The sequence below is a fragment of the Alosa sapidissima genome, chromosome 13 (genome assembly GCF_018492685.1).
Source record: "Alosa sapidissima isolate fAloSap1 chromosome 13, fAloSap1.pri, whole genome shotgun sequence".
Lineage (NCBI taxonomy): Eukaryota > Metazoa > Chordata > Actinopteri > Clupeiformes > Clupeidae > Alosa > Alosa sapidissima.
This window is the reverse complement of record NC_055969.1, coordinates 34911084-34928583: the sequence shown is the minus strand read 5'-3', so window position 1 is coordinate 34928583 and position 17500 is coordinate 34911084. Positions and strand designations below refer to the sequence as shown.

Here is a 17500-nt window from a genome sequence, read left to right as displayed (position 1 = left end):
CCTTGCATAAGTCTGAATCTCTGATACACCTGTGTGAAACTCCTTTGCACAATTCTTCAATCAGCAATCATTCATTATACATAAGAGATGTCTGTTCTGTGTTGCTATTTGCAAGTATGGATCTAATGCACATTTAGACAAAGTACTGTATTGCCTATTTGGTGGAGAAAACAGTACAAAAGGTGTTTACTGTATGTCTTACATGTCAATGGCAGTTACATCTTGGCAGGAATGAATAAATTATTTTTTTATTCAGTACATTTTGTCTTTTCACAGTTTTTTTCTGATAGGCCTACCAGAAAAATGGAAAAAGTAATGGAACAGACATAGCAAAAATGCTCATTTTGAGAACTAGATTTTGCATTTTGTTGTCCAGTGTGTAATGATTGATTAAAGAGTGTTTTTTAATTGGCAACAAGTTGTAGTGTTTGAAGGCAAGATTTGCTTTTGCTGCATGTTTTAAGTGTTTTGAGAGAGTAACAGCCTTTTGCAAGCAAAATGTGTCATTTTGTCCAGAGTGCTTTTGTTCAGACACGGGTGTTAACTGTTTTGAGAGTGTGATTTCAGAGTTGACACAGGTATCAAAACGATCGAGAAAAACTGTAAATAAAAACACAGATACCAAGTTTGAGTCAATCAGAAGTGCACGCCAACTACAACTACAAGCACCCTGGCCTCTACACCATTTACATCAGAGAACCCAGATCTTGCCTGCAGTGCAAACAGAAAAAACTATGGGCAAGCAATTCTAATAGAGACACAATGGGCAAGCGATTCTAACAGAGACAGTGTAGGTAGTGTCTGAGACAGTGTGTCTGAGACAGTGTAGGTAGTGTCTGAGACAGTGTAGGTAGTGTCTGAGACGTGTAGGTAGTGTCTGAGATGTGTAGGTAGTGGCTGAGACGTGTAGGTAGTGTCTGAGACGTGTAGGTAGTGTCTGAGATGTGTAGGTAGTGGCTGAGACAGTGTAGGTAGTGTCTGAGACGTGTAGGTAGTGTCTGAGACGTGTCTGAGATGTGTAGGTAGTGTCTGAGACAGTGTAGGTAGTGGCTGGCTCTGAGAGGGGTCTGCTGTCTGCTTTGTTCTACAGACTGGTCTTAACATGAAGGGGAATAAGAATTCACTTGGCGCCTGAAAGCTGTGACTTCTTTTGTTAACAGATGCTAAGAGCCATGGAAGCTAAAATCTTTAAATCTCTCTCTGAGTGTGTGTGCGAAACCAGACGAGACAAGTGACGTGAGGTGGGATATGTGTGTGTGTGTGTGTGTTTGTGTGTGTGTGTGTTTGTGTGTGTGTGTGTGTGTGTGTGTTTGTGTGTGTGTGTGTGTGTGTGTGTGTGTGTGTGTGTGTGTGTGTGTGTGGTGGTTGGGGGGGTGTTGATGGGACTGAAACAGAATTTTGGTTCCTCGGCAGGACATTTGACGGATGAGTCACACTCCGCGCTCTGACAGTCGTGCATATGTCTGACAGATGTGAAGGCAGATTTTCTGATTAAATTTTTAATGAGAAGTGCACTGTATTCTGCTCTGTATCGACGAGCGATTTAATTGTCTTGTCACAAGCAAGGCGATATCTTGCATTGATGGCTGAATTCGATGCCTCCATCTGTTTGAGCCGACAGACAGACAGACAGACGGACAGACTGAATTCCCCCTCTCCAGAAGCCCAGTCCGGCAGCAGGTAGTGTGCAGCCCATCCCCCCCCCCCCCCCCCCCCCCCCGACACACACACACACACACACATATCCCACCTTACGTCACTCGTCTCGTTTCACACACACACTCAGAGAGAACGGGGACATCGCACGTCTCACCACCATGTAATGTGTAGTGTAGTGGCGTGTAATGAATCACCAGGCACCAGAACAGCACAGCCTCCCATTGGCACTGCACGCTGACTGTTGCATACTCTGTCCACACACCGATGGGGGATGCTTTTGCCAGAGCCTCCTAATCTACACCGCAGGCTCCCACAATGCCTAGCAACCTGTCAGACTTCACATCATCAAAACATGCCGTTGACACCTAACAAAGGCAAACCTAAAGGGAGCTTTTATTCTCTGGCAATTCACACAGTAGACAAGTGTGTCAAAGGGAGAGAGAAACAGAGAGAGGGAGAGGGATGGAGAGAGAAAGAGAGATGGAGAGAGATGGAGAGAGAGAGAGAGAGAGAGAGAGCTGAGAGTGAAGAATAGAGAGAGAGAGAGAGCTGAGAAGAATCAAAGTCCCTTTTGTCTGCAGCTCCCCAAGTATATTAATCAAATATGTACAATGTATCTGACTATCTTCTAGCGCAGGATCCAGAAGTGAGGACAAACAAGACAAGTAATCAAAGTGTGCCCTTGTGGAAAACAGAGAGGAAGCCGTCTCATTAGCTGTTTGCTGCACCTTGTCAGTCAAACACACACGTGTTTACAAGCTCACTAGAGAGGGCTGGGGGGGAATAACATTCACACACTGGGAAAACACATGGAAGACGCAAGGCAGAAAAGGACCGACCTCTGACTACTAAAGTATAGATACTACTAAAGTATTTTCAGAACATGTTACAGTAGTAAATTAAGGTTCTATTATGAATAAGAGTGTGTGGTTTTATATCCTTCACAATGTATACACTATGATATAAAATAGTGTGTAGCATGTTACACAAGTGAACTGAGGCACAAAACTAAATGTGTTGACAACATTATGAGGGGCAGGATTGAGAGGCACAGGTTTGAGAGGGGCAGGTGGGGCAGGTTTGAGAGGCACAGGATTGAGAGGGGCAGGTGGGGCAGGTTTGAGAGGGGCAGGTGGGGCAGGAGGGGCAGGTGGGGCAGGTGGGGCAGGAGGGGCAGGAGGGGCAGGATTGAGAGGGGCAGGTGATGCAGGAGGGGCAGGTGGGGCAGGAGGGGCAGGTGATGCAGGAGGGGCAGGTGGGGCAGGAGGGGCAGGTGGGGCAGGAGGGGCAGGAGGGGCAGGTGATGCAGGAGGGGCAGGTTTGAGAGGGGCAGGTGGGGCAGGAGGGGCAGGTGGGGCAGGTGGGGCAGGAGGGGCAGGAGGGGCAGGATTGAGAGGGGCAGGTGATGCAGGAGGGGCAGGTGGGGCAGGAGGGGCAGGTGATGCAGGAGGGGCAGGTGGGGCAGGAGGGGCAGGTGATGCAGGAGGGGCAGGTGATGCAGGAGGGGCAGGTGGGGCAGGTGGGGCAGGATTGAGAGGGGCAGGTGATGCAGGAGGGGCAGGTGATGCAGGAGGGGCAGGTGATGCAGGAGGGGCAGGTGGGGCAGGTGGGGCAGGATTGAGAGGGGCAGGTGATGCAGGAGGGGCAGGTGGGGCAGGAGGGGCAGGTGGGGCAGGAGGGGCAGGAGGGGCAGGAGGGGCAGGATTGAGAGGGGCAGGTGATGCAGGAGGGGCAGGTGGGGCAGGAGGGGCAGGTGATGCAGGAGGGGCAGGTGATGCAGGAGGGGCAGGATTGAGAGGGGCAGGTGATGCAGGAGGGGCAGGTGATGCAGGAGGGGCAGGTGGGGCAGGTGGGGCAGGATTGAGAGGGGCAGGTGATGCAGGAGGGGCAGGTGGGGCAGGAGGGGCAGGTGGGGCAGGAAGGGCAGGTGATGCAGGAGGGGCAGGTGGGGCAGGTGATGCAGGAGGGGCAGGTGGGGCAGGTGGGGCAGGTGATGCAGGAGGGGCAGGTGGGGCAGGTGATGCAGGAGGGGCAGGTGGGGCAGGTGGGGCAGGTGATGCAGGAGGGGCAGGTGGGGCAGGAGGGGCAGGAGGGGCAGGAGGGGCAGGTGATGCAGGAGGGGCAGGAGGGGCAGGTGATGCAGGAGGGGCAGGTGGGGCAGGAGGGGCAGGTGATGCAGGAGGGGCAGGTGATGCAGGAGGGGCAGGTGGGGCAGGTGGGGCAGGTGATGCAGGAGGGGCAGGTGGGGCAGGATTGAGAGGGGCAGGTGATGCAGGAGGGGCAGGTGGGGCAGGAGGGGCAGGTGATGCAGGAGGGGCAGGTGATGCAGGAGGGGCAGGATTGAGAGGGGCAGGTGATGCAGGAGGGGCAGGTGATGCAGGAGGGGCAGGTGATGCAGGATTGAGAGGGGCAGGTGGGGCAGGAAGGGCAGGTGATGCAGGAGGGGCAGGAGGGGCAGGTGGGGCAGGTGATGCAGGAGGGGCAGGTGGGGCAGGAGGGGCAGGAGGGGCAGGAGGGGCAGGTGATGCAGGAGGGGCAGGAGGGGCAGGTGATGCAGGAGGGGCAGGTGATGCAGGAGGGGCAGGTGGGGCAGGAGGGGCAGGAGGGGCAGGAGGGGCAGGTGATGCAGGAGGGGCAGGAGGGGCAGGTGGGGCAGGAGGGGCAGGTGATGCAGGAGGGGCAGGTGATGCAGGAGGGGCAGGTGGGGCAGGTGGGGCAGGTGATGCAGGAGGGGCAGGAGGGGCAGGAGGGGCAGGTGATGCAGGAGGGGCAGGAGGGGCAGGTGGGGCAGGAGGGGCAGGTGATGCAGGAGGGGCAGGTGATGCAGGAGGGGCAGGTGGGGCAGGTGGGGCAGGTGATGCAGGAGGGGCAGGTGGGGCAGGATTGAGAGGGGCAGGTGATGCAGGAGGGGCAGGTGGGGCAGGAGGGGCAGGAGGGGCAGGATTGAGAGGAGCAGGTGATGCAGGAGGGGCAGGTGGGGCAGGAGGGGCAGGTGGGGCAGGTGGGGCAGGTTTGAGAGGGGCAGGTGGGGCAGGAGGGGCAGGTGGGGCAGGTGGGGCAGGAGGGGCAGGAGGGGCAGGATTGAGAGGGGCAGGTGATGCAGGAGGGGCAGGTGGGGCAGGAGGGGCAGGTGATGCAGGAGGGGCAGGTGGGGCAGGAGGGGCAGGTGGGGCAGGAGGGGCAGGAGGGGCAGGTGATGCAGGAGGGGCAGGTTTGAGAGGGGCAGGTGGGGCAGGAGGGGCAGGTGGGGCAGGTGGGGCAGGAGGGGCAGGAGGGGCAGGATTGAGAGGGGCAGGTGATGCAGGAGGGGCAGGTGGGGCAGGAGGGGCAGGTGATGCAGGAGGGGCAGGTGGGGCAGGAGGGGCAGGTGATGCAGGAGGGGCAGGTGATGCAGGAGGGGCAGGTGGGGCAGGTGGGGCAGGATTGAGAGGGGCAGGTGATGCAGGAGGGGCAGGTGATGCAGGAGGGGCAGGTGATGCAGGAGGGGCAGGTGGGGCAGGTGGGGCAGGATTGAGAGGGGCAGGTGATGCAGGAGGGGCAGGTGGGGCAGGAGGGGCAGGTGGGGCAGGAGGGGCAGGAGGGGCAGGAGGGGCAGGATTGAGAGGGGCAGGTGATGCAGGAGGGGCAGGTGGGGCAGGAGGGGCAGGTGATGCAGGAGGGGCAGGTGATGCAGGAGGGGCAGGATTGAGAGGGGCAGGTGATGCAGGAGGGGCAGGTGATGCAGGAGGGGCAGGTGGGGCAGGTGGGGCAGGATTGAGAGGGGCAGGTGATGCAGGAGGGGCAGGTGGGGCAGGAGGGGCAGGTGGGGCAGGAAGGGCAGGTGATGCAGGAGGGGCAGGTGGGGCAGGTGATGCAGGAGGGGCAGGTGGGGCAGGTGGGGCAGGTGATGCAGGAGGGGCAGGTGGGGCAGGTGATGCAGGAGGGGCAGGTGGGGCAGGTGGGGCAGGTGATGCAGGAGGGGCAGGTGGGGCAGGAGGGGCAGGAGGGGCAGGAGGGGCAGGTGATGCAGGAGGGGCAGGAGGGGCAGGTGATGCAGGAGGGGCAGGTGGGGCAGGAGGGGCAGGTGATGCAGGAGGGGCAGGTGATGCAGGAGGGGCAGGTGGGGCAGGTGGGGCAGGTGATGCAGGAGGGGCAGGTGGGGCAGGATTGAGAGGGGCAGGTGATGCAGGAGGGGCAGGTGGGGCAGGAGGGGCAGGTGATGCAGGAGGGGCAGGTGATGCAGGAGGGGCAGGATTGAGAGGGGCAGGTGATGCAGGAGGGGCAGGTGATGCAGGAGGGGCAGGTGATGCAGGATTGAGAGGGGCAGGTGGGGCAGGAAGGGCAGGTGATGCAGGAGGGGCAGGAGGGGCAGGTGGGGCAGGTGATGCAGGAGGGGCAGGTGGGGCAGGAGGGGCAGGAGGGGCAGGAGGGGCAGGTGATGCAGGAGGGGCAGGAGGGGCAGGTGATGCAGGAGGGGCAGGTGATGCAGGAGGGGCAGGTGGGGCAGGAGGGGCAGGAGGGGCAGGAGGGGCAGGTGATGCAGGAGGGGCAGGAGGGGCAGGTGGGGCAGGAGGGGCAGGTGATGCAGGAGGGGCAGGTGATGCAGGAGGGGCAGGTGGGGCAGGTGGGGCAGGTGATGCAGGAGGGGCAGGAGGGGCAGGAGGGGCAGGTGATGCAGGAGGGGCAGGAGGGGCAGGTGGGGCAGGAGGGGCAGGTGATGCAGGAGGGGCAGGTGATGCAGGAGGGGCAGGTGGGGCAGGTGGGGCAGGTGATGCAGGAGGGGCAGGTGGGGCAGGATTGAGAGGGGCAGGTGATGCAGGAGGGGCAGGTGGGGCAGGAGGGGCAGGAGGGGCAGGATTGAGAGGAGCAGGTGATGCAGGAGGGGCAGGTGGGGCAGGAGGGGCAGGTGATGCAGGAGGGGCAGGTGGGGCAGGAGGGGCAGGATTGAGAGGAGCAGGTGGGGCAGGAGGGGCAGGAAGGGCAGGATTGAGTCAAAGTCAAAGTCAAAGTCAGCTTTATTGTCAATTTCTTCACATGTTCCAGACATACAAAGAGATCGAAATTACGTTTCTCACTATCCCACGGTGAAGACAAGACATATTTTGCCAATTTAGGTCCACAGACAAACATAACATTCAAGTAAACAAAAAAGTAAGTAAATAAGTAAATAAGAGGGCACATATAATAGTGAAAAAAGAAGAGCAGCAAAATTTGGTTGAAATTGTGCATAGACAGTCAATAAAATACTAGTGCAAAGTCAGGCCAATAAAAGGCTTGGGTAGTTCTGTTTGACCTAAGTAAGAAAGAAAGTGGGATAGTGGTGCAAGTTATGTAAGAGCAGCAGAAGTGTTGTGTTTTCAGGACAACAACAACAAGTTGTAAAGTGTACAAGTGTGCAAGTGTGCAAGTGTGCAAGTGTGCAAGTGGAGTAGTGCAGGCGGCCATTTTGGGTCTAATGTCCAGGATGTTATGTAGCTGAGGGTGGAGGGGGGGCAGGGGGGGCATTGAGAGGGGCAGGTGATGCAGGAGGGGCAGGTGATGCAGGAGGGGCAGGTGATGCAGGAGGGGCAGGAGGGGCAGGTGATGCAGGAGGGGCAGGTGATGCAGGAGGGGCAGGAGGGGCAGGTGGGGCAGGATTGAGAGGGGCAGGTTATGCAGGAGGGGCAGGTGGGGCAGGTGATGCAGGAGGGGCAGGAGGGGCAGGTGGGGCAGGATTGAGAGGGGCAGGTGGGGCAGGTGGGGCAGGTGATGCAGGATTGAGAGGGGCAGGTGGGGCAGGTGGGGCAGGTGGGGCAGGAGGGGCAGGTGATGCAGGAGGGGCAGGTGGGGCAGGTGGGGCAGGTGATGCAGGAGGGGCAGGTGGGGCAGGATTGAGAGGGGCAGGTGATGCAGGAGGGGCAGGTGGGGCAGGATTGAGAGGGGCAGGTGATGCAGGAGGGGCAGGTGATGCAGGAGGGGCAGGTGATGCAGGAGGGGCAGGTGGGGCAGGTGGGGCAGGATTGAGAGGGGCAGGTGATGCAGGAGGGGCAGGTGGGGCAGGAGGGGCAGGTGGGGCAGGAGGGGCAGGAGGGGCAGGAGGGGCAGGATTGAGAGGGGCAGGTGATGCAGGAGGGGCAGGTGGGGCAGGAGGGGCAGGTGATGCAGGAGGGGCAGGTGATGCAGGAGGGGCAGGATTGAGAGGGGCAGGTGATGCAGGAGGGGCAGGTGATGCAGGAGGGGCAGGTGGGGCAGGTGGGGCAGGATTGAGAGGGGCAGGTGATGCAGGAGGGGCAGGTGGGGCAGGAGGGGCAGGTGGGGCAGGAAGGGCAGGTGATGCAGGAGGGGCAGGTGGGGCAGGTGATGCAGGAGGGGCAGGTGGGGCAGGTGGGGCAGGTGATGCAGGAGGGGCAGGTGGGGCAGGTGATGCAGGAGGGGCAGGTGGGGCAGGTGGGGCAGGTGATGCAGGAGGGGCAGGTGGGGCAGGAGGGGCAGGAGGGGCAGGAGGGGCAGGTGATGCAGGAGGGGCAGGAGGGGCAGGTGATGCAGGAGGGGCAGGTGGGGCAGGAGGGGCAGGTGATGCAGGAGGGGCAGGTGATGCAGGAGGGGCAGGTGGGGCAGGTGGGGCAGGTGATGCAGGAGGGGCAGGTGGGGCAGGATTGAGAGGGGCAGGTGATGCAGGAGGGGCAGGTGGGGCAGGAGGGGCAGGTGATGCAGGAGGGGCAGGTGATGCAGGAGGGGCAGGATTGAGAGGGGCAGGTGATGCAGGAGGGGCAGGTGATGCAGGAGGGGCAGGTGATGCAGGATTGAGAGGGGCAGGTGGGGCAGGAAGGGCAGGTGATGCAGGAGGGGCAGGAGGGGCAGGTGGGGCAGGTGATGCAGGAGGGGCAGGTGGGGCAGGAGGGGCAGGAGGGGCAGGAGGGGCAGGTGATGCAGGAGGGGCAGGAGGGGCAGGTGATGCAGGAGGGGCAGGTGATGCAGGAGGGGCAGGTGGGGCAGGAGGGGCAGGAGGGGCAGGAGGGGCAGGTGATGCAGGAGGGGCAGGAGGGGCAGGTGGGGCAGGAGGGGCAGGTGATGCAGGAGGGGCAGGTGATGCAGGAGGGGCAGGTGGGGCAGGTGGGGCAGGTGATGCAGGAGGGGCAGGAGGGGCAGGAGGGGCAGGTGATGCAGGAGGGGCAGGAGGGGCAGGTGGGGCAGGAGGGGCAGGTGATGCAGGAGGGGCAGGTGATGCAGGAGGGGCAGGTGGGGCAGGTGGGGCAGGTGATGCAGGAGGGGCAGGTGGGGCAGGATTGAGAGGGGCAGGTGATGCAGGAGGGGCAGGTGGGGCAGGAGGGGCAGGAGGGGCAGGATTGAGAGGAGCAGGTGATGCAGGAGGGGCAGGTGGGGCAGGAGGGGCAGGTGATGCAGGAGGGGCAGGTGGGGCAGGAGGGGCAGGATTGAGAGGAGCAGGTGGGGCAGGAGGGGCAGGAAGGGCAGGATTGAGTCAAAGTCAAAGTCAAAGTCAGCTTTATTGTCAATTTCTTCACATGTTCCAGACATACAAAGAGATCGAAATTACGTTTCTCACTATCCCACGGTGAAGACAAGACATATTTTGCCAATTTAGGTCCACAGACAAACATAACATTCAAGTAAACAAAAAAGTAAGTAAATAAGTAAATAAGAGGGCACATATAATAGTGAAAAAAGAAGAGCAGCAAAATTTGGTTGAAATTGTGCATAGACAGTCAATAAAATACTAGTGCAAAGTCAGGCCAATAAAAGGCTTGGGTAGTTCTGTTTGACCTAAGTAAGAAAGAAAGTGGGATAGTGGTGCAAGTTATGTAAGAGCAGCAGAAGTGTTGTGTTTTCAGGACAACAACAACAAGTTGTAAAGTGTACAAGTGTGCAAGTGTGCAAGTGTGCAAGTGTGCAAGTGGAGTAGTGCAGGCGGCCATTTTGGGTCTAATGTCCAGGATGTTATGTAGCTGAGGGTGGAGGGGGGGCAGGGGGGGCATTGAGAGGGGCAGGTGATGCAGGAGGGGCAGGTGATGCAGGAGGGGCAGGTGATGCAGGAGGGGCAGGAGGGGCAGGTGATGCAGGAGGGGCAGGTGATGCAGGAGGGGCAGGAGGGGCAGGTGGGGCAGGATTGAGAGGGGCAGGTTATGCAGGAGGGGCAGGTGGGGCAGGTGATGCAGGAGGGGCAGGAGGGGCAGGTGGGGCAGGATTGAGAGGGGCAGGTGGGGCAGGTGGGGCAGGTGATGCAGGATTGAGAGGGGCAGGTGGGGCAGGTGGGGCAGGTGGGGCAGGAGGGGCAGGTGGGGCAGGAGGGGCAGGTGGGGCAGGAGGGGCAGGAGGGGCAGGAGGGGCTGGTGGGGCAGGTGGGGCAGGTGGGGCAGGTGATGCAGGTGGGGCAGGTGATGCAGGTGGGGCAGGAGGGGCAGGAGGGGCAGGAGGGGCAGGTGATGCAGGATTGAGAGGGGCAGGAGGGGCAGGTGGGGCAGGTGGGGCAGGAGGGGCAGGTGGGGCAGGTGGGGCAGGTGATGCAGGTGGGGCAGGAGGGGCAGGAGGGGCAGGTGATGCAGGATTGAGAGGGGCAGGAGGGGCAGGTGGGGCAGGAGGGGCAGGAGGGGCAGGTGGGGCAGGTGATGCAGGAGGGGCAGGAGGGGCAGGTGATGCAGGAGGGGCAGGTGATGCAGGATTGAGAGGGGCAGGAGGGGCAGGTGGGGCAGGTGGGGCAGGAGGGGCAGGAGGGGCAGGTGGGGCAGGAGGGGCAGGTGATGCAGGATTGAGAGGGGCAGGAGGGGCAGGTGGGGCAGGTGGGGCAGGAGGGGCAGGAGGGGCAGGTGGGGCAGGTGATGCAGGAGGGGCAGGTGGGGCAGGAGGGGCAGGAGGGGCAGGAGGGGCAGGTGGGGCAGGTGGGGCAGGAGGGGCAGGAGGGGCAGGTGGGGCAGGTGGGGCAGGAGGGGCAGGAGGGGCAGGTGGGGCAGGTGATGCAGGAGGGGCAGGTGGGGCTGCACGTACGACCACAGCCACGGGGCGTCCACGCACGACCAGGTGTCCCTAACTGACCTCAATTTATGCGAAAGGCAGCATCCCAATGTGATGCAGATTGTGAGGGTATTGTGTCTCCAGACGCCTCAAAGCATTACTGTTCTTCATAACAATATCCCCACTTCAGATGCAGCACAAGGCTGCAGAGAGCTTCGTGTTCTGCTTTACGGTGATAAACCAGCCAAACAATGTCTCTAAGCACAAAGAAAAGAGCCGACTCTTAAATGGCCCTTGGTCCAGACATTTGTGCTAAAGTCTACGACAGTGAAATTCAGACTTCTGTCAAAAGTAATTCTTGACTTGATCTGTTGGGAATACTAATTAGCAGCAAAACCAGAATTTTGTAATTGTGCAACTGCACATAAAAGTAGCCAAAAATATCTTGTGATGTGAGTTGTGCTTGAAAAATGAGTTGCATTAAATAATTCAATAAGAGTGTGTTATAATAAGAGTGTGTTATTTCCTGCAGACAAGAGGTCAACATATGCTGAAGTGAGAGTGTGTTCTGACCGGTCCCTGCTTAAATCTGGAGGAAGAATAACGCCCAGTGGAGGCACTCTGCAGCTGAAAGCTGATAAAGAGGGCAGTTCAGAGGGCAGTACTTTTTATAAGCTTCCGTCCAGCTTTACACAGGCTACCAAAGTATTAAACAATCTCGACTAAGACGTGCTCGCCTCAAACCAAGGCTTTTTAGAGCAACTGGGATACGAGAGAAAGAGAGAGAGAGGGGGGGGAGAGGGAGAGAGAGGGAGAGAGAGAGAGAGGGGGAGAGAGAGAGGGGGAGAGAGGGAGAAAGAGAGAGCACACACGCAAGGGAGCTTCAAGTTGAATGAACACCAATAGAGTAACACATAAACGCCACCAAAATGGCCACTCACCTATACATTTTATACCGGGTGGTGAATCCATGTGTGTATCTCTCCACAAAGTTGAGGTAGCTCCGCGAATGGTGGAAGGGCCCCCGGTCGGAGATGAGCCAGTCGAACTGCTTGGTGACATGCTGCTCGGTAGCGGACGGGTCCGGCCGGAAGGACTCAACTGTTATATGTTCCCATATAAACAGGATACAGATGACCTCAATAAACCTCCAGTTCATGCTTCTCCTCAAGCCGCTCGCTGTTCATTCTCGCTCCATTCTCTGGAGACCTGAAGAGGGAGGGAGGGAGAGAGAGAGGGAGAGAGGGAAGGAGAGAGAGAGAGAGAGAGAGGGAGAGAGAGAGGGAGAGAGGGAGAGGGAGAGAGAGAGAGAGAGAGAGAGGGATGAGGGAGAGGGAGAGGGAGAGAGAGAAAGAGAGGGAGAGAGGGAGAGAGAGAAAGAGAGGGAGAGAGAGAGGGAGAGAGAGGGAGAGAGAGAGGGAGAGAGAGAGAGAGAGAGAGAGAGGGATGAGGGAGAGGGAGAGAGAGAAAGAGAGGGAGGAGAGAGGAGGGATGAAAGAAGAGGAGAACAAGAGAAACACAAAGAGCAGAAATATTAAACGCTGAAGTTCTACTGAAATCTTTACTCAGAGTGACTCCATGAATCAAAGCCTAATCTCGTTGATGTAACCTAACAAGGGGAGGACCTGCAGATGTAGCTATCTCAGATGTTTTATTGTCCATTTTGCTGCTGTGAATAATAAATATCCTGTCGTGCTTCTTATTTACCTTTGTGCAAACACTCGGGGCTACGCGCTGGACCCAGGGCACGAGGCTCCGTTCTAACGAGGACAGCTGCCCTTTCCCACATGGAAATGTATTAGAGCCGGGCGCGGGAGGCCTTCTCTTTATGCAGACTAATTGCAGTTGTGATGCACTCTGACAAGGCTAAGAACGTGCCTTACCATATGTTGTGACATGCAGTTTTTTGAGCATAAGAACAGTGTCTCTCGTTTTCACAGATATAATTAATACAAGGCGAGTATTTCTGCTTGTTGAGGGTAAATATTTCAACTGTATTATGTAATGCACATCAGTCTGACAACAACACAGATAAATAGAGTTTACATAATTAATATAACATAATAACAATTAATATATATAACATTTAATAACATAATAACAATTAATGGAACTCATTCATATTAGTCTCCTCTAATGGGTCATTAATATACAGTAATCTACCATAAGCTGCAGATATCCAACAGCTATTTGGCAGACGGCTCCAGTCCTGTTGTTAAACCAGTGGTAGCAGATGGCATGATACTTGTTTACGATGGCCCATGAAAATCAAATTGGACCTCTTGCCCTATTGATAATGCTTTGTCTTTCTAAGAGTTTGCACAGTATTACCGTGGATTAGAAACATAGCAGTGAGCAGAACATATCTGATGGATCCGTCAGACTGTAAAATAAGCTGCTGCTAGAGCTTTTCAGAGAAATCCCCCCCCCCATCTAGTTTCCACTCTTCTGTATTATCCACAGACACGGGCCATAAAAATGAGGAACTCCAAAAGCACACACACACACACACACACACACACACACACACACACACGACTGTGTCACCCACAGAACATTATTATCCACTTGGCACTGGATTCATGGCTCGCTCCTCAGATAAGGCAGCCATTTTCATCAGTAATTATGCTTAAGAACTTTGGCCTCTGGCTGAAACACTGCCTTACGCCGAGCTATTAAATGAAAACTACTGTAGGCAGAAAGCAACTCTCTCATGCTTTATTAGTGTCTGAAACTACACGGTGGAGCCTGACAAACATAAGTGAGATATCCCATCTTTTTTCTTTGGGAAAATAATTCCTTGATTTTAGCCCCCACCCCTCACCCCCCAATGGAGTAGGGTACTGGAGAGAACTCTAGTTTAGAGACAGAAATCAAAGCTTTGTTATGCTTTAGTGTTTCCCTAAGCAGTAGAGCAATGTATGCACTGATTTCCCTTAACATATCAAATGCAAGTCTGTACTGTCAACAGTCTGGACCACACCAGCTCCGTGCATTGCTCTGTAACTCAACTGCTCCTCAACAGCGGCCCCTTGCATCGCTCTTATACATATCATATATATATATATATATATGGTATATATATTAGGGCTGTCAAAATAACTGATTCATTTCGACTAATTAATTTGAGAAAAAATAACTGATTAAAAAAAATAGCGCAGATTAATCGATTCCGTATGACCTTTGACCCCGAGCCGTTCTAGTCAGTAACCATAAAACTGTTAAATGAAGGACAGAGAAGAAAATGTGCTGCCTAGATCATTGATTGGAATATTTACTTTTAAAAAATGGCCTGATGTTGATAAAAATAAAGTCCTCTGCAATGTCTGCAGCAAGGAATTTGCATATCACCGGAGTTTGTCAACTCTAAAGTCACACATCAATGCAAAGAATAGTGTTGACATTGAGGGGAGTGTTAATTTATTTTCATTGCGTCCCCTAGGTTATATCTGTGGCCTGAAATGCCTTGTATGTAAAAAAAAAACGTTTTCCCGAAGCACTTTTGAATTTATTTCCTCAGCATATTAGGTCATATCATAGATTACTATGGCCATTATTTGAACAGTGAAGAGTGAAGAGTTTTTGAACTTTAATGTCACTAAAGCTGATTATTCAATGATTCATTTGAATTTAAATATTTAAAATACTTTCACAGCAAAAATTATATATACGATTAATTTAGATTAATATTATACGGCTCTTCACAATGCTAGTAGAACGCTCCATTGATTTGAATGGGATTTCCCAACGTTCTACGGTAAAATAAATTCATGTAATTACCGCTGCAAACATATAATTACCGTTGTCAATGGCAACGGGTTTTGTGCTGCTGATCATATCACTCCGCAAGTATTCCGGTCACTTCTTGCATTGGAACTTCATTCAAAAGTGAAAGCAGACGGTTGATCAGCTGTGTTCTAAAGAATGTTTGATTCAAGTTCAGCGTGTGTTGCGAACTATTTGTTTCTCAGCAAAAGCCACGACGAAACGGTAACAAATAAGTGTAAAGAGACGTATCGTGGAGTTTATTTTTTCGTTTTGGCAAGTAGCCGTATAATAAGCGGGATAATGTATAGAACGCCGGTCATTATGGGGAAAATAAGTTCCGACAGGGCGAACCGGACCCCGACGCGCCAGCGTACATATATAAAGCTGGATTGTCAAGTGCTGTTCTGCGCTGTTATTGTGTTACGGTGTGTTGAGGGCACATCCACACCAACATCCACAGCAAGCCAGCAAGTGAAAGGTTTCTCCTCCACCAGTGTCCCTGTCTGCATCAGTTAGACAATTGAGAGCTCAAGGCCAATTGGTGTCCCCTTCTCAGTGGCAGGCTGGCTTAACCAACACTGCTGTGGCGATGATAAATTTGCGACAGCATAATCTAATGAGGCCCCTTTAAGATAATTAGTTTAGACTAATTTGAGGCTGCCTGTCAGAACACAACAATGCATCACGTAATTGAAAGGAGAAATGTCGGGAGGTGAGCTGAGAACGGATACATTCTTTTGCGTGGCCACCCACCATAACACTGAGGAGACATCGTGGCACAAGCAGAACTGGGCGAGATACGGTATGTGTGCATCGTGCCACAAGCAGAACTGGGCGAGATACGGTATGTGTGCATCGTGCCACAAGCAGAACTGGGCGAGATACAAGCGGAACTGGGCGAGATACGGTACTGTGGGAACTGGAGGAGTTTTCCTCATCAATGGGCCCATGACATGTGAGGCAGGCCAAGCATGCTGCGCGACGCATGAATTTATGCATACGCGTGGCTGCAATATTAATAGATGCTGGTGGCCAGATTAATATTGTAGTATTAGAAAGGTTAATGGAGAAATCGTTGGTGGGGACACTGCCCAGTAATGCCCTCTGTGCTATAAATGGACACACACTGCGTTGTGACACAGACTCGATCTGTAAGGAGAAAGGTGAGGGGGGTGGGGGTGGGGGGGTAAAATTAAAAGAACAAGGATTACATAAATCAGGTTACTGTGTATGTGATTCAAATATGAAATAGCCTAATGTGGGTCTGTAAAAAACACACTGTACATGCAATATATTTGGGTCGTTGTAAACATATGGACATTTGTGAGTGTCCTTGCTGGGTGACTGTGGATGTGGAGATGAGAGAGAGAGAGAGACAGAGAGGGAGAGAGGGAGGGAGAGAGGGAGAGAGAGAGAGCTAAGAGTTCCTCAGCCCTCCAGCCAACAGAGGGCAGTGTGCTGGCTGCATTTGTCTCAAACCTCGGTGATCAAAGCCCAAGCAGGAGCTGTGGCATAGACACCAGAGTCTTGGCTAACCACTCAACAACCTCCATCGAGCACCCCCCCCCCCCCCCCACCCTTACAGTAACCCCCCCACACACACACACACACACACATACACACCAGAGTCTTGGCTAACCACTCAACAACCTCCATCAAGCTCCGTCAGAGTCCCCCGCCCCCACACACACACCCGGCTGACACACTCCCAAGCTGTTGGCGCAACCCTTCCAGTCAGAAAGCCGGTCTGTGAGGTCACATGGCTCCCCAGATGACATCACCACTACCCCTGAGAAAAGAAGCCTTCCTCTTCCTCCTCCTCCTCCTCCTCCTCCACCTCCTCCTCCATCACGTCTCCACGACGACTCAAATCACATTCAATCTGATCGCTCTCCCCAAGGGGTTACAACACCAGTGGACGCTGAAGGGAAGAGAGAGAGATGGAGAAAAAAGAGAGAGAGAGAGAGAGACAGAGAGAGAGATAGAGAGAGAGAGAGAGAAAGAGAGAGAGATAGAGAGAGAGAGACAGAGAGAGAGAGAGAGAGAGAGAGAGAAAGAGAGAATGTTCTTCCTCTTTATAAAGAGTTCATTGTGCTGATTTACAGTTCTGTCTGCCGGAGGTTGAAATGAGTTCTGTGAAAGGCAAGTAGTCATTCAAGCTGTAATACGACCATCAAAGCCGAGTCTGCCACTACTGAAGCTTTCTGTCTGACAGCCCCTTAATGAAACTCAAATCCACTGTCTGGCTCCTATAGATTGCTTATGGAGGTCGCGGGTGGTGTTTGATGATAGCTTTAGCGTAAATAGCTGTCATACGCAATCTCCAGTTTAGCGCTCCATGGCACAGATGAAGGATGACACTTTCACAATCCACCTGACAAGTCTGATGTGTAAGTGGAGCACAATTACAATTCACAATTATACAGGCGTAGATGAGTTTCTTTAGAACTGACAAAATAAACGAAAACGCATCATTGGCAGTTCGGCACATTCTGTCAGTTTTGTACATCATAACACACACACTGTACTTCATGACACTAATGAGGTTATGTGGTCATCCATTCGTTTCTTGTGTGATGTACATTTAGAACTATCACACAACACAGCTGATTTCTAAAGCAACTTTGGTAGAGAATGAATATGTCTGGACTTTAGAGTGGGCCCTGCTCTGGACATTCCTAATCATTACCATGTGTGAAACCTGTATGAATATATTATAATATAATATACAGTATATAACCTATAGAATTTATTCATTACCATGTGTGAAACCTGTATGAATATAATATAATATAATATAATATAATATAATATAATATAATATAATATAATACAATATATAACCTATAGAATGTCAGTTAATCATTGGGGCCCAGATAATATGATGATGCACTGAATGTTCCAACACTGTTAAATAAATTGCATGACTAAATTCACACACTATCAATTTCCACAAGCTCCAAGGGGGTTCCATATGAGAAAGAATGTTATCACTATGCTATGTTAATGATTCTGATTGTAATACCACCGTTGGGCCAGAGGAGGCGCTGTTGAGTGTTTATTGTCTCCCATCTCTCGTTCGTCACGCACCACCACACTGCTCAGGAGGTCGAGGGCGCTTCAGAAGGAGCTGCCTGTGGAGCCAAAA

The 17500-nt window shown here is 54.1% G+C and overlaps 1 protein-coding gene across 2 annotated transcripts in view; it reads right to left on the bottom strand.

Moving 5' to 3' along the window:
- Nucleotides 1-17500, bottom strand: part of brinp1 (bone morphogenetic protein/retinoic acid inducible neural-specific 1) — a 128946-nt gene that overhangs the window by 82981 nt on the left and 28465 nt on the right. For both annotated transcript variants that reach the window (XM_042060007.1, XM_042060008.1), the window contains exon 2: nucleotides 11526-11793. In XM_042060007.1, the coding sequence (XP_041915941.1) occupies nucleotides 11526-11743 (218 nt within the window). In that variant the 5' untranslated portion in view covers nucleotides 11744-11793. The remainder of the gene's footprint in view (nucleotides 1-11525; nucleotides 11794-17500) is intronic.